At 42.1% G+C, this 17,500-nt stretch overlaps 1 protein-coding gene across 2 annotated transcripts in view; it reads right to left on the bottom strand.

Moving 5' to 3' along the window:
- Window positions 1-8,890: 8,890 nt before the first annotated feature.
- Window positions 8,891-17,500, bottom strand: part of ppfibp2a (PPFIA binding protein 2a) — a 37,052-nt gene continuing 28,442 nt past the window's right edge. Inside the window, exons 18-28 of one of the 2 annotated variants that reach the window (XM_076286984.1) lie at window positions 17,052-17,187; window positions 16,452-16,580; window positions 16,049-16,199; window positions 14,536-14,647; window positions 14,168-14,256; window positions 13,908-14,042; window positions 12,339-12,464; window positions 11,892-12,080; window positions 11,525-11,710; window positions 10,446-10,499; window positions 8,891-10,321 (exon numbers count right to left, since the gene is read on the bottom strand). In XM_076286984.1, the coding sequence (XP_076143099.1) occupies window positions 10,301-10,321; window positions 10,446-10,499; window positions 11,525-11,710; window positions 11,892-12,080; window positions 12,339-12,464; window positions 13,908-14,042; window positions 14,168-14,256; window positions 14,536-14,647; window positions 16,049-16,199; window positions 16,452-16,580; window positions 17,052-17,187 (1,328 nt within the window). In that variant the 3' untranslated portion in view covers window positions 8,891-10,300. The remainder of the gene's footprint in view (window positions 10,322-10,445; window positions 10,500-11,524; window positions 11,711-11,891; window positions 12,081-12,338; window positions 12,465-13,907; window positions 14,043-14,167; window positions 14,257-14,535; window positions 14,648-16,048; window positions 16,200-16,451; window positions 16,581-17,051; window positions 17,188-17,500) is intronic. The other variant, XM_076286985.1, reaches the window with a different exon arrangement.

Below are 17,500 nucleotides of genomic sequence, written 5' to 3'. Positions count from 1 at the left end.
AAATCATCTTGTGCTGTATCTATTTGAGTTTCCCTTTGAGCTGCATAGAATCCCAGTCCCTGCCCGGCATTCACTGTAAATCACACTGATAGTATGGATTTTACATATGGCGAATCCATTAGCATGCAAACCCCACAGTATTATAAACAGGCAGTTGATCAAGCCCCACCGCAACTGAATCAGCCTTGCCACTTGGAGGCATTTGCTGAGGAGAAGTTGCAGCCCACTCTAAAATCTTCTCAGTATCAGAACTAACTAAACATGCTTCTTTTTCTGGGAAGATCTAATAATTGAGTGGCCTTGAGAGCTCCCCCATGTGAGCTGTAATCTACAGCGGCAGTCTTCTCTTCCCATTTAGCCGGGGGAAAGGACAGGTGTTCTTATTGGCCATGAAAGCACAGTCTCACTAAATGATGTGTGTCAGCCTGGATCAACCGTGCATATGGCTCCAGGTCACAAAAAATGCTCCTTTCTGCCCGCATACACATTTTCAACTATTGTTTTTTTCAATCTAGTTTGGAGACAGGCACACAAACATTGCTACAAGCCTCCCATTGCCCCAGACAGCTTTTTACATAGTCTAAAAGTACTGCATGTCTATGTTCAGTCAGACCTATAAATAACCTCCACAGAGAAGATTATAAAAATGGCACTTCTCTGTCTCTGTCTCACTTTTAGGTACTCACTGTAATTTTGCAACAACACAAAATTAAACAAAAAGGACAGTCGATTATACCTGTATTTTCTACATGAATATGTCATCGTTTCCATAGCCAAACGATACATCAGGACACATCAGGACACATCAGGACGGAGGACCCAAATATTTACCATACCCTGTTTTTATCATTTTTCCTTAAAAAACATTTTTAGCAGGCCATAAGAGGCACTAGAGCCCAAGAGAGAGAGAAAGAGAGAAACGAAGGGCAGTTCACCAGGCATGACTCGGAGGGAGCCAGCTGAGAAAACACACACATGCAAAAGGGTATAAAATAACAGAGCGCGTCGAACTTATCGCCCCACTCCCGGGCACGCTCCTGGCGACACCTGGTGCCGGAGCTGAGGGCCCACCTCCAACGTCATTCCACCCCCCACCCCCCCCCCCTGACCCACAACCTGTCAGAGGAACCAGCCTTGGCCCTGAGCACAAAGCCCTCTTTTATAGAGCCTGTCGCTCCAGCTGGAGGTCCCCTCTCTCTCTCTCTGAAGGAACTTTATTAGGTGGGTGGTGGGGAAGCGAGCCGCTGAAAAGTTTGAAGTCCTGAAGTGCGGGCCCTCACAGCCGAGGTCAAGGCCCCTGCTGTTTCCTCCAGGTTATTTACCCTGGGCCAGCAAGTCTCTAATGAGTGATGGTGCTGGTGTGCTGGGTTGGTGGGGGTGGCTGTGGGGAAAGTACTGGCATCGAACTCGGTTCAGAGACTCAATCATCCTCAATATGTCAAGTGTACGCAACCACAAGCTATGATGAGGAAAACAGCTTATTTAACTGTATTAAAGAAATATTTTTACAGAGATGTGTACCATCACTTTTTGAATGAGAAAACAGAGAAAAAAAATTACAATGTGTACCTATTTAATTGAATTCCAAAATAACTGGGAACTGGCAAGCAGTGAAATATTCAAATTAAATAGAGTTTAATTTAATAATTCATGATTTTTTTTCTTTCTCTTTTTCTAATCCCTCTTGTGTGCCATGTCTTTCTCAGAACAATGTCTTTTTCCAGGCAGGGAAAAAGATTCCAGCTCCTGACTGGAGATGACGGGCAGTTGTCTCTGACATCCGTGAGGAGGCCCTGAGGCAGTGGAGAGGCAGGGGTCTCATCGCACAGAGGCTTCCGTGGCCCTGCAGGTCACTTCTGATCAGGGCTGTTATGAGCGTGGACTGGCTCTGTCTTCCCGCTCTTCCCAGGGAGAGACAGGAAAGGGGGAGTTTGACGAGGTGCAAGAGCGCGCGGGGAGACATGCGACTGCTCTTTTTGATGTGGTCGTCAGAGTCACCTTTCAGAACGGCGGGTTGTGTCTGTGTCGACGTGTCATCGGGGTGGCATGGCTGTCAGATCACGCTGGCACTGCTGGCACTGACCGGGGCATGGCAGCGGCACTTGGCGCACTTGGCCATCCCACCAGCGAATATGTTCTCCCAACCAGCAAGCTGGTGGCAATGACATGATGAGAACAGCATGTGACATCATAGAAAAACATGACGGCAGTTCTTTTGTCGTTGCCCTGTGGACTTTACCACGTTGAATTTCTTTTTTTTTACTGAAAAAAACTAATTTCACCGCAAAAGAGGAAAATCCGCTGCTTCTTAAAATCACATAGGAGAGTACCATTTTGGCACTGAGATAGGACTAAAATGCTCCTTCCTGTAATATATGTTGAGGCCCTCGACAGCTACAGTGGGAGAATAATGTGTAATCATTACCAAGGGGGTCAACATTCAATTATTTATGTAACATAAGCAACTATAATTTAACACTTCCCTTTATGCTTCCTAGTGCCATTAACAAGTAACTTGGAATCCAATAAATGTCAAAACTGCTTTCACTTAATTAAAACAATAGATATCATACAGCAAAGTGTGGTCTCATTCCTGTTCCTGTTTTTCTGTGCACTGCAACTTCCGCTGCCGTTTTATGAGAAAGGGTGGCATAAATAAGACCCATTAAACTGTCAGGCAATGGGCACCACACCACATTACTGAAATTAGCTAAGATGCACAGTTATAAAACTGGTGCCCACCCACGGCACGCCAGCCAGGATGCGCACACACACACATGCGCGCACGCACACACACACACACACACACACACACACACACACACACACACACACACACACACACACACACACACACACACACACACACACACACACACACACACACACACACACACACACACACACACATGCGTGACAGGGCTAAGAAGTATACGAGTTGAAAACGGATGGGGCCGGCTTTGTAAATAGGCTGCGGCACAGGTCACACAGATGTCAGTGGTGACGAGACGACGGAGTAGCCGCACGTCCATTCCCATTAGCACCCTGTCTCCGTCTGATCCTGGGCCTAACGGGGGGAGGGGAGGCGGGGGCCAGTGAAGTCCTGCTTCCTGAGCGGCCGTCTCAAACGCCAATGTTCATGAGATTGACATGATGCCAGGCCACCAACTGCTCTTTTCGTTTTTATGTGGGACCATCCTCTTCAGGGCTCTGGCAGCATGTTTAGAGAAGTTGTCATGGTTGCACACGTCATGCCGTGTGTCAAAACGAGTGTCACTTGTTTGGTCACCATGGTGGCAAAGGTTAAATAAACAAGGAGATGTCATGATCACCATAGTCACGCTCTGATTGAGATTTCCATGGAGGCAGATGACCTTGGGCTATTGACTTTAACGAGTCCTGACAGACACAGTAACATAGAGAATATCAGAAGTCAGCCATGTCCCTCATAGGCCTACATGAAGAGTCCAGTCAGTCTTCCACTTTACCCAATTCAAATAAAAGATAACCAATTCATGAAGTAGTAATTACATGTTACATTATATTAAATAAAACATGAGAATTTGTAATACTTGTTAAGTTAAAACACCATATACAATAAATGAATCCTCATTAAATTCTGTGTCCATACAAATATTTTTTTTGTTCTTGTTTGATAACTTTCAAATTTCAAGAAATGAATACCACAAATCACCATGCAACGAAATGGTTTTCAAACAAGGAGAATTATTAAGGATGAATTTTAGCTTCTTTTATTAGGCAATACTGCCACTTGCTGGTCCACCAATGTACAGTACATTCATACAACCCAACAGCTGGTGATCATGAAATGAAACATGGATTCACATACTGAAAAAAATGGAGAGACCACTGCACATTGTTCTAATGTCATCCTATGATTGCTGAGTGGCATTAAAATGAGTTGATGGTCATTTTCAAAATTCTGCAAATTTGACCGTCAAAATTACTCATTTGAATGCCACTCAGCAACCGTATGTTGACATCTAAAAAATGGGCAGTGGTCTCTTCATTTTTTCAGAGCTGTATATATGGCTAATAACGTCACAAATATACGTTAACATGCATACAGCCAATATTCCCCTTTCTCCCATAGCATGTTAGCACTGACCCCTCACTTACAAAGGCCTGAACTCTCCCCCTCTTCCCAACATCTTGCGCTACGACTCCCTGATTCCACCAAACCCTATTGAACAGACACTATTGATCAGTGGTGCATGCTTATCGGCGCAACTAATTTATTTATGAACTTGTCATTCCCAATCATTGATTGCTATGTCCTCTGCTGGAGTTGTAATGATATGCAAAGGTAAAAAGATTTGCTAATTATTGTGTTTAATCTAACAGAGGCCTAGTGGTCTGGAATGAGAGATCACAGGTTCTGACTACTGCCCCCCAGGACAGTTTAAAAATAGAATCAGCATCCAATTAGAATATTTAATACAGATGACAGACTCTGCTGCTGCTGAGGTGTGATGTTAAACACAGAGCTGTTGTTGAGCATGAAAAAGGTGTTGAGCAAGAAAAAGGTCATAATTTTGATATTTTACATGACTGGGCATTAATGAACAAATATGGGGTGAGCTAATTTGAAAAAAGGCCGCCTTAAAGCTAAAATCTAATTTGATGACAAAGTTGTATCAAGTCATATCAAGTGTTTGTTGATTCAGGGGTCACAGGTAATTTGTATTCAGAGTGGTTCTTCATTATTTGGCAATTATACAAGTGGTGATTGGATTGGCAAACCATTATATGCAATGCAATTTCACAATCTGCATAAACATAACTAATTATATACGCCAATTTACTCTCCTACCTAGGAAAATGTCTACCAAGTAAAAATGCCTTCCAGTGGGATCTGTTTATATGGCATAAACCCAGTTGCAAAGCTTTAGTAAATGTAGTGAAAACTCAAAATAATAAAAGTTGTTTTTCTCAAGATAAATATTTTGTTTCTATGTGTCTTAACGTCACAATGGCAATAAAAAGGGCTTTAAGGTATTTTCCTCACATTATCATCAGAGCCAAATTCATGTTTTCCTTGACCTCAATGTTGTAAAAATTGTTTTCAAAAAATCTATTTTATCATGGGAGAGAGAAAATGAAGTTCTGTTATTTCAAGATCTCAAGAAAAGTTAGTTGGGTCAGCCAGACAAGAAAACATTATTATTAATGTGTATACTCTTTGGACTCCTGTTGGTTTGGCCACAAATACACCATAGCGGCACAACACTTGTTGTTTCCCAGTAATACAGCTCCCTCTACAGACAGTTTCTTGTAGTTTTTCAACTTGAAACCATTTATGTGAACATGTACCGTAATGACAATATTATTATTGTCTAGCTTTCTCATTTTACTTTTAAGTCTGTAGCCGATTGTTCTGTATTCATAAACTGCCACACCAACACGTCACTGAAGGTCAGATCCATACTGTATCTACATGCGCTTTTATGTGTGCCTAAACAAATTTAGACATGTTTACTAACTGCTCTGTTCATATAACAAGAACAACCCTGACAGGTTCTTGATCCTGCTCCTAGGATCTTAGATGCCATCTTTCCCTGCTCTCATAATGGACCTCACCAGTGGTATTCTAGTTGCAGGGGCAGTAGTGGCCTACTGGTTAGGCCTTCGGGCTTGTAACCAAAGGGTTGCTGGTTCGATCCCCGACCAGTAGGAAAAATGTGGGCGGGGAAAGTGGTTGATCACTGCTCTCCTATTGACTGAAGTGGCCTTGAGCAAGGCACCCTCACTGCTCCCCGCGCGCCGCTGTAGCAGGCAGCTCACTGCTCCGGGTTAATGTGTGCTTCACCTCACTGTGTGCTGTGTGTGTTTCACTAATACACAGATTGGGATAAAATAGAGACCAAATTTCCCTCACGGGAAGAGAGCATCTAAACTAAACTATCTAAGCAGAAAGGGTAAATATAAGTATATACACATTGACAAGCTCTGTCTGTGAGGGGGCAGTGGAAATGACTGGACTTGCATCTTGTGCAGTAGTTCCTGTCGTATACTGTAGTATGTGCTTATGTAGTTCCTGTAGTATGTGCTTATGTAGTTCCTGTAGTATGTGATTGTGTAGTTCCTGTAGTATGTGCTTATGTAGTTCCTGTAGTATGTGATTGTGTAGTTCCTGTAGTATGTGCTCCAGTTGTCCTGTGGCTTTGTTTTGCTAGAATGAAACTATACTGCTGTTCTATAGGTCTACCACTTATCTGGGTTAACAGAATAACTTATGAGGTTAGTCACTAAACCACATAGTTTGACTGCCACCCATGGTGGGCTTGGAGTAGACACAGACGATGGATGATGCAGCTTGACTTCGAGCCCCTGGCAAATGCTGTCTACTGCAAGAGTAATGTGCATTGATAGATAGATATATAGATACTTTATTGATCCCAAAGGGGAAATTCAAGGTCTCAGTAGCAAACAGACATCACACACAACATGCACTTACAGCAGAAAGGGTAAATATAAGTATATACACATTGACAAGCTCTGTCTGTGAGGGGGCAGTGGAAATGACTAGACTTGCATCTTGTGCAGTAGTTCCTGTCGTATACTGTAGTATGTGCTTATGTAGTTCCTGTAGTATGTGCTTATGTAGTTACTGTAGTATGTGATCGTGTAGTTCCTGTAGTATGTGCTTATGTATATGTTGTAGTATGTGCTTTTGTAGTTCCTGTAGGATGTGCAGTAGTTTCTTATATGTGCTTAGAAATATAACAATTCAAACGATGATATGAATATGTGAAACTGCCAATGTGCCAAAAATGTATGTGCATAAAACCACAATTTTCCTCTTTCTGAAAAAAGGTTCTATTAGTTTAGGCCTTGATCCTCACTGATACTGTAACTGTAAACTGTTATGATTATCCCTGTATAAAATATAAAATGATACATTTACTGTATAAGATTTTTTTGGAAAAATGAGATCTAAAAGAGCTCTCTTCATAACTACTTTGATTTCATACTGCACTGATTTGACCACTTTATGAACCAACAACAGGGATCTAACTATTTGTAAAATAAATTGAAACAAACTATTGTATGGGATATTAACTGTTCCTCATGCAGTTAGAATTACAAGCAGTTAAAGCCAAGCCTGTACTGACCAAAGCCTTACCAAATGTTTCAGTATAATGACAGATGTTTTAAACAAGACATTAGGGTACAGAAGCTTATAATTGCAATAAGTTTATAGAGCCTGCCAGGGAATTTCATTTTGTATTATGTGCAGATGACCAAACGACGACAGCTCAGATAGCTGAATTAAGATGCAGGAGGAGTAAAATTGTACTGCATCCTATTCTTTTTTCCAAAACGCAAAAAAGCCCTAAAGCTTGACATGGGGGGAGAGAGAAGTCATAAATACAGGCCGGTGGTCAATGACCCAGAGTTAATGGCGGCGAGCGGGCGGACATGGGAAGTGATTGTTAGCATTAAAAGGAGCTGAGTGTACCCTCCTCTAATGGCGACGGAGCGCCGCAGGCGCCAGACGCTCAGCGGCAGCTGACACGGGGGATTTCAGGGCAGTGAGGGCCCGCCGAGCACCAGCGATACATTTGACTGGGATATTCCCGTAATGTGGAAACGAACGGGCTTTCCTCTCCAGCTCTGGACCCGACACAGCTCTGATCAGCTCTGCTCTGACCTGCCCACATGCACTGTGTGAGAGCAGTACTGCCCCAGAGAGAGAGAGAGAGACAGAGAGAGACAGAGAGAGAGAGAGAGGGAGAGAGAGAGAGAGAGAGACACTGTGTGAGAGCAGTACTGCCCCAGAGAGAGAGAGAGAGAGAGAAATGAAATTAAAAACCATCGTCATAGAAAACTCCTGTCAAAGTATTGACTGAGTGATCATTCCCTTGCAATAGAAAAGGGTAGACCGCGCCAAACCTGGATAGCTCGTGAAGATCGAATATGTAAATTCTGTAATACTGGAGTAGTAGAGGACGAATGCCACTTCCTCACAGAATGTCCCAATAATCAACACTTAAGAGCTATATTCTACCCACAAATTGAAATCACTTGTCCCGGCTTTATGACTGCCACCAATGAACAAAAACTACAATTCCACCTGGGAGAAATAGATAAATGTGCCCACTTAGCATACCATTATTTACAGTCCTGCTACATTTTAAGAGAAAACTTCACATAGAAAAAGTACATACAGTATATAGTTTTTGTTAAATAGTTTTATATAGACTATTGTTTAAGTTTAAGTTAAGCTTACTTAAGATCAATTTCTTTATTTATTCTATTATATGTTGCTATACGTTTCCTTTTATATTAAAGGTGCCATGTGTAAGAATTGAGGTAAAAATATCCAAAAAATTTGCTACACACATCAAAAGAATGAGAAGAAATAAGGGCGATGATGTCATTAAAAAAATGACAAGGTATAGTGCTGCAGAGATATCAACCTGCTATCAGCATGCTAAATTACTAGCCACAGCCCGACAGGTGTCATAATACCAGTTTCGGCCATGGGAGGCAGTATGCGGGCAACATAACTGCCAGCCAAACTGCAATACACGTTTCTCGGTTGTTACTCTAGGGTAAACCAACTCACTTTCTGGAGGTATACTGCCCCCATCTTTTATGGAATGTGGAGTATGAATTGATTTTTTGGCGGACATTACACATGGCACCTTTAATTTTACATAACTCTAAAAATAAGTACAAATTTATGTTAAGTTTCCTTTCTGTTACAAATCGTAAATTACTTTAGATACAGTTTTTTTTTTTTAAATAAGTTTCCTTTAGATTTAGATTTAAGAATACATGTTTAAGTTTTCTTTAAACATGGATTTAATATTTTTTTAAAAAAAATAAGTTTTCTTTCTTTTAGTTTAGTATTATAAGTTTCCTTTCTTTGAGCCCCCTTAAAACAAATATTGTATCTGTTTGTATTGTCATGTTACTGCTTTGGCAACACTATTTTCTGAGTCATGCCAATAAAGCACATTTGAATTTGAATTTGAATTTGAGAGAGAGAGAGGGAGAAAGAGAGAGAGAGAGAGAGACAGAGAGAGAGAGAGAGAGAGAGAGAGAGAGAGAGACACTGTGTGAGAGCAGTACTGCCCCAGAGAGAGAGAGAGAGGAAGAGAGAGAGAGAGACAGAGAGAGAGAGAGAGGGAGAGAGAGAGAGAGAGAGACAGAGAGAGAGAGAGGGAGAGACACTGTGTGAGAGCAGTACTGCCCCAAAGAGACAGAGAGGAAGAGAGAGAAAGAGAGAGAGAGACAGAGAGAGAGAGAGCGAGAGAGAGAGGGAGAGAGAGAGAGAGAGACACTGTGTGAGAGCAGTACTGCCCCAGAGAGAGAGAGAGAGAAAGAGAGGCACTGTGTGAGAACAGTACTGCCCCAAAGAGAGAGACAGAGAGAGAGAGAGACAGAGAGAGACAGAGAGTGAGAGACAGAGAGAGGGAGACAGAGAGAGGAAGAGAGGGAGAGAGAGACACTGACACATACAAATAGAGTGAAATAAAGATAGGGATTGAGAGAAAGAGAAACAGAGAGAAAGAGAAGAGAGAGCAAAGACATTTTTTAAATTGCTCAAACATGCACAGCTCTTTTAAGAGGATATTTATTCAGACCTCATTTTAACAGTAATTTACATGAAGAGGGTTGGCTTAACATAAACTGTAGGACCAACCTTATCAAATTTCATGGAAATTAGGTGGGAAATTCAAGAGCGAACACTTACACCAACCCTCAAGGCTAACGCCAGAGTTCTTATATGCAGTCAGCCTACAGATGAGCAGGACACTGCTCTTGTTCTCAGTGGCTTAAACTGACAAATCATTTTTTTCTATCCACATAACACAAATTTATGGCCATGTCAAAACAAATGAATAGTCTCCACTGGAAACATTGAGTCCTTGGCACTGACACTGGATAGTTGAATGGACAAAAAAGTAAATTGTAATGAAGTGATGGGTTTATGTCCCGTGTATGGCTTTTTGACTAGTACTGTATGATCTTTTTCCGACATGTATAATCATTATTATTTTAGTATCTCTCACATGCATGGGTTCATTCTGTGTAAACACTTTAATGTTATGTATGTAATGTTCTATTGGACAGCAGAGGGCAGCAATGAAGAGTGGTACAAATGCCGAATACACAGAGTGATTGAGTCCTCATCACTGTATCAGAGGAGGTCTGAAATTGCTGATCAGTTTTTCTATTGATCTCTTGCTTATTTGGTGTTACAGTCATACTGAATATACCTTCTGCTTCTGATTCAAGCTTTGTCTGCTCCAGGGTCCCATATGGATCACAGTCGTGTTTCTCTACACTGAAAAACCAAAAGTCAAAATACTGTAGGTCTTCACAGCCACTCTCCTGCATTAATATTTAATACGCTTATCACACAAAGTAAGCTAAAAGGTGGCATCATGTAGTGATACACTGCAACTCACCTTGGCCTCCCCCTCACCTGCTGAACCGATACAACTGATTTCTTCAGTGCACTCCTGTTGAAAGAGTAGTATTGGGAGAGTATAGGGACTGTAACATTGTTTTTGCAGGGGAGACTATGTTTGCCTCTGGTCTTTCAAAAAGACATTAGCACTAGCATGGAATGTTCATATACTATTTTCTAGTGTCAACCCTATGGAGTAATGGCAGCTAATAAGCTAAGGCAGCTCGGCAATGAGTACATACGAAAATTAAATGAGGTAAATTTGCATTACCTTGGATATTCAAAAATAGTAGAGTAGTTTGCTATTTTGTAAGCATGACAAAAAAAATGTTGATTGATGCATATTTCAAAATAAAAACACCATTCCTGACTGCCAATATAGAATATAAATGGCATGACCTTTAATTAATTAGTTAAACAATCAATTGCCAACACTGATCTCCTCTGAAACTTGTTTTGCATTTGTGATATGAGCTAACAAAACAGCTTCCTTGTTTCTTTGTTATTTAAATAATAATGCAGTTCAAAGCAAAGCAGCAGATGTTTTGTGAAACAGGTTTGTTACAGGTAGCATACTTTAATTAGACTAAAGAGGTGAGCTGGACAGCATAATAATGACACACAGATATTAGCAGGTCAAAGGGAGTACCATAAGCAGGAGGAATGCAACAACGATTTCTAGAGTCATTTCTTCAGCATGCCCAGGAAAATCACATTTTTAACACATCCGCTTTAGGCTCTGTAACATCCCAATCAATCACACATGAATGACATGAACGTTAATATTCAAACAGAGACACCATTTACAACTTGAGTGATTTTTGTGCACACCACGCATTTTAAAAAAAATCACAACATTGTTAAAAGTCCATTTTGATTTGTATCTTTCCTCCGTCCATTTAACCCCCGCCGGAATCACCATTACCTAAGTCCAAGTCAATCAACTGACCCTATTAGCACCCTGATTGCAACCACAGTGCGTCCCAAAAGGTGAAGGGGGTAGGCGGGGTTAATGGCCATATGTAAGCACAGCGTTATGGGCCGAGAGTGGGAGACAGATCAGCAGCGAGATCCAACCTGCTCCATCCGGTCCGAGTCTCTGTCCAGCACAGGGCTGAGGCCCCTGAGGCCGGCGTAGGGCCTGAGGGGGGAGCCGTTGAGAGAGGAGGGGGAGCTGGTGTCTATGGGGCAGATGTAGTCCGCCGAGTCGTCCGGTCGCCTCTTACGCAGGTGACTGAAGTGAGTAAAACCCAGCTTCTTTGGCTGACGTGGACGGACAGAAACACAGACGACACCGATTTACGGATGATGATATTTTGTCGATTAAAGTTATTTCAAATTCAAATCATGACCAAAATAAAATTATGAAACTAAGCCTACTAAAGCAGCCATATTTTCCTTTTCCCTCAGCCCCTAACACACATAGAATCATCTTCATCCTTACCCTGACTTTGGCTGTGGTGGTGAGAGGCGTATGCCCCGTGGCGTTGGCGTATTCCCTCTTCTCCTGCTGGGCCTGCGCCCCCACCAGAGCGGAGAAGTTGGTGGTCAGGTGGCGCCGCAGCAGCGTCTTCTGCGGGGGGATGTTGAGCAGCATGGCCAAGGTGTCCGAGCTGAAGCGCGGCTCCAGGATCTGAGAGGCGCCAAATTCAGCACAGGCTCGTTAAGACAAACATCAAACGGTTTTCATTCGCCTTATAAAGTGGACATCAGATGCAGGGCGGAGTAAGACCACTGCGGTGTTCAAGAGTTTCTTTGAAGAACGCACAATTATTAATGCTAGTGCTATAATGCACATAATTAATGCTAGTTTCTGTGTCTGTGATAGGATAGGGAATTTTAATTGCTTTCATCTGGGTTAGTTGCGATGGGTAAACTACAGCAAACTCACAATGAGGCCTCCATGGACACCACTGCCCCTCAGATTGGGCGCATATTCAGCCAGGTCCACTGATCGCAGCCACTCCATCACACGGTGGTTGGACCACTGCACCACCTCTGAGGGAGAGGCCTTGTTCTGAGAAAACAGAGAATAAAAATGATTCCCAAAATCACCGGTCCTTTCAGAGAAAAAGTCAAATCTTTTCAATCATTACAAATGGCAGCATTCCACATCAACATTTAACAACATACTTTGTATTATTAAATCAGTGGAGAGGGCACATATGACCCTAGCTGGGTGAGGGCGGGGGTCACCTTAAGGTCAGGGTTAGTTGAAAGCAGAACCACACTGGTAGATATTCAATAAACTACAAGTGATTTACTGACCGCTTCTAGAGTGTCTGAAACAGACTTAGCTTCCCAAAGAATGTTTAGTTGAACTAACAATAGATTTTAGTTTGTGTCAATATTTCCTGTCCACTGGTCTGGTAGTTGTCGAGTTCTCGAGTCTTGCTGAAAGAGATACAATAGAACAATAGAAAGAAAGGGGAGGTGCGAGTAGCATAGAAGACCATCGTTCATATAGTTCCTATTTTAGACACTATTCCTTTAATTAATGTTCATAGTGCTGGTGTTTTAATCCTGTTACATATGCATTTCCTTTTTTTGCTCTTTGATCTTTTGATAAATCGCCTTGAATATTTTCATTAGAGCTAGCCAAAAATATTACATCACTGTTGCATAAAACATCCTGCATAATGTGTACGGCTCCATTGTACTAGCACATGCATCATGCATCACGCATATAGAGCAGGCATGACACATAATATCAGAAGACTGGCCATGTTTAGTTAGAGGCTTTCTCTTTCAATTTACTCCTGCTACTCTGATGTTTTCCAACCGCAACTGATTAAAACCTTATGATTTCAGGTAATACAGGCTAACTCAACCAGGAGGTGGAGATGGAGGAAAATATCTGTATAATCGGTTTGCAAACAACAAGTCTATAGTATACGTCTGGCTGTGTTAATATGAGTAAGCGGCAGTGAACATTCATTCCCTAATTTGGCACAAAAACCCATCCAAGACTTCCAAAGTATCATCAAGTGAAATTAACTTCAGTACATACAGTTGATTCAGAAAACAATTTGGATGTAAATGCCCTCCAGGCTGGTATAAACTGCCAACCCATGCATGCAAGAAAGTGGTGGAATGCAATGTGGATAGACAACTATTCAACAATTACTTTTTATAAATGTGTTAACAATCATACAATGTATAACTGCACAAACAAATCTAATTTATAAAGAATATCTGCTTTCATAAACTACCGGTCAAAAGTTTGGTGTCACTTAGAAATTTCCATTCAACTCCATTATAGACAGAATACCAGCTGAGATAAGTTGCATTGTTTTTCTTTAATCAGGGCAGTAGTTTTCAGATTACATTATGTGAAATTTCTAAGTGACCCCAAACTTTTGAATGGCAGTGTATATCATAGAAGTCACTTCACCAAACAATGAAATAGGAATTTAAGGTTAGAGCCACCCATTGGGTGAATCCTTCCGCTGTGACCTACCCATAGGCTCACCTCGTCGCCCGGCCTGCGCCTTAGGCAGTGGGGGTTGAACTTGTTGGCATGGAGCACGTGGATGGCACACTTGATGCTGAGGTGATGGAGCTGACTAGTGACTTTCAGGAACAGAAGGTCGTTCTGAACCAAGGACAAGACGAGAAGGGAAATGTCACCGTGACAGAGGTGAACTGTGAGGTGACTGACTTATTCTCTTTACATAAGTGTCAACAGCCAAGGGTGATTCAACTATTGTGTGGCCTCACCACTGTCAGGTACTGAAGCATCCTGCCATCCACGCGAGCTTCATGGAACTGGTCTTTATACTGAGGCAAGCCAATGTCATCCAGCCACCCTGAGATGGAACAGACACACTCACAGTCAACATCATGCAGGGCACCAACTGTAGTTTTGAGCTTATGCAACTTGTGCTAGAATGCAAATGGGTGTTTAATGGGCTAATGTGCTGGGGTTTTCCCCATGCTTAAACTTGTCATCTGAGCATCTGAACAATGGCATTCTTATACACAGTGCCCTCTAGAAACAGGGTTGGAAGTGTTGTAACTCCTCTTAACCTTGTGGATGTGTTTATTTACAATGATGGCGGTGATTACTGAACTGAGATAAAACCTACTTGTGACCCAGATATGGTCCAGTTCGGAGGACTTCTCCATGGTTTTGTTGCTGAAGGACCTTATAGCCAGCTGGAGCTTTTTCCTGTGCAGTGGGTGCTTAATGCCCATCTCCTGTGGATATGATATCACCGCAAGGTCAGCATCCTGATTTAAAGGGGGACACTTTACTAAAATACACGGTGAGCCGTTGCCAGCGTTTAAAAATGGCCATAGCATGGATGCATTGCATGCATCAAAAAAATAACACAAAATAAATTTGATACTTGTCAGCATGTGACAGTGTGACGGTTATGAGTTTGACATGGTAGGCGTCTGATGCACTCATCTTGTATCTCAAAAAGGTCGGTTATGAGACCCATCACCCATACAAATGGCTCTATCAGTAGACGAACATAGTGTAACCTCGAGCTCCTGACATAGTTTTACACTTCTGGTAGGGTTATATTAGTTTTATGCTACACTGAGCTGTGTGCTTGAACTCGGAGCAAAGGGTTGAACTCTAATAAGAAACACCATACGACAGTACAACTGCTAAAAAAGGCAAAGTAACATCAAGGTCTAACTGTATCTAACTATAAATCAAGGAGTGTCTGTATGTCTGTCTGACTGTCTGTCTGGTCTTTGCATATCTCCAGACTGTTCATCCAGCCAACTTCACACTTGGTGGAAGTAATGACCCGAGCCAGTGCAGTGCCATGTACTGTATAAAGCTGTTTGGATGTGAAATGCTAAAGGTATCATTTAAAGACTACATTTAGTGTATCTTTGGACAAGAGACTGCAATTAAAAACAAGACCACTGTATACTGTACACCTGCTTAATACATCTGTATTACTGCAGTGCAATAATGTGATTTCCATGTTTTTCACTCACAGAACATTTAGTATATCTTGACCTTATATCTTGACAATATGACAACACACACTGCAGCCTGCAGCCATGAAAACATCAGATCTTGACTTCTCTGATATGGCTAATGCCAGATGCAGTGTACCTGCAGGTATGTTATGCCTGGGCACGGTACTAGAGTTTTCCATACAGACTGATACAACATCAATGCCATACTGACTGTAGAGCACAGCCTTTTCAAAGACAACCGTCATTGTAACATGTGGTCTATCTGTGAACACTGCTCTTACATTAAAGCAGGGATCACATTGGAAGCGGCAGCAGTAAAGCGTAACGCTCAGACCATAATAAGTTATATTTTGTTCCTAACTTAGACAAATGTTCTGTGTTCTATTGCCTAAACTGACAATCGATGAGCCTTGCTTACAGTACGCTTTGAAAGTTGAACCAAGTTCAACGCTCAAATTGTTTGACGCTAGTGTAGTGCTGCCGCTCCAACTGTTCCGCTGCCGAACCACAGCGAAAAATAGGACATCTGCCGCTTGCCACTGGTGAACGCGATCCCTTTCTAAGTGATACTGTTTAGTTATGTTTCTATACAGCCTGCCCTACATTAACAAAACTGAATGAAATGAGTGAAAAACATGCGTGGTGATGCTTCACCTTCTCCATGTCCTGAGGGGTGGCGGAGAGGAGGGTCTGTCCACTCTCTACCCACTGCCTGGTGAGGTTCACATAGTGGCCCAGACCATACTCCTCCAGCCAACCACACACTTGCTCTTTGGTCCACTTCACGAAGGGTGTGTTTTTGTCCCTGATGGATAAAAAAAATCTTTTTTTTAGGTCTACAGAAAAATTATACAGAAGAAGTCATACAAAGGTACACAAATCTAGGTCTAGGATGTTTTGTAGGCCTACTGTTTAACTAATATTCCTACCAGTCAATTATTTAATTGATCAGTTATGAGTCCTGGATCACACTGGGGATGATATTCCCTGCCTGAGTCTGAACTATATTCCCATAGATAAGGACAGTGAGAAGTGTCTGAGTGACAGGTCTTCGTACCGGACTGAGCTGCCTGAGTCAGGAGTGCGGGCCAGGCGAGGGCCGGCCGTGGCTCGCAGTCCTCCCCTGCGGAACTCCGACGGCTCCAGGTCAACCCCATTCAGGCCCCCCGACTGCGTCCTCCTAATTCTGTCAACAAATATGAGATATATATCTAGATATGATTCAACCAGATGTGAGACATTCATCTAGATATGATTCAACCAGATGTGAGATATTTATCTAGATATGATTCAACCAGATGTGTGAGACATTCATCTAGATATGATTCAACCAGATGTGAGATATTCATCCAGATTTGAGACATTCAACCAGAGATATTTCAAAAATACCAGAACCAGACAAAAATAAACAAATGGCATGTTTCATGTCATCTGTATGTGCACATTATGCATGTAGGCCAATAGTCCATATAATCCATCATAGCAGTGCTCTTTAGCTAATATTTATCCACGAGATCAGACAAAAGTGAGCAGGAATTGCATATCTTTCAGGGTTTTGCACTGTCTAACAAACTGACAAAAGTGTCTGTGTAATTTCATGCTTCATATCCATGCATATGAAGTTTGTTGGAATCTTGAAAAAAAAAGGCCTACTCACTTTCCCCATATTTTTCGGATACTTTTGGTGTTCTTGACATTTTCCTGGGACACAGGGGACTGCTGTCCTGAGTCTGCCCCTGAGGACATGGGCGAGACGTCCGAGGATGTCGTGTCCTCCATTTTCTCACCTTTCCCTGCACACAGAACACGCTCCCCGACATCAGCGCTCCAGTTACAACTCCAAATCAATCACATCTGGAACGGGAACTACTAGAGTTTGACTGTTTTAGCAGGCTTCATGAACAAGCATGAGCATGCACCATTCAAAAGCAAACCCACCAAAGAAGTCTTGTCTTCCTGGATTTCCAAGGTGGGCAATTGAGTAATCAGAGAAGAAATAGTCAATATCCTGTTAAAGCAAGCTCCCTTCTTGCTATTACATAGTAGAAATTCAATAATCAAACCAAAATACCACAGCATTTGCTTTGGTCAGAGGCCCACTGCAGT

The sequence above is a fragment of the Alosa pseudoharengus genome, unplaced genomic scaffold (genome assembly GCF_046254945.1).
Source record: "Alosa pseudoharengus isolate Yale_2024_CS ecotype anadromous, Long Island Sound unplaced genomic scaffold, YU_APseudo_1.1 YU_APseudo_1.1_scf_16, whole genome shotgun sequence".
Classification (NCBI taxonomy): Eukaryota; Metazoa; Chordata; class Actinopteri; order Clupeiformes; family Clupeidae; genus Alosa; species Alosa pseudoharengus.
This window is presented reverse-complemented; position numbering and strand designations above follow the sequence as displayed.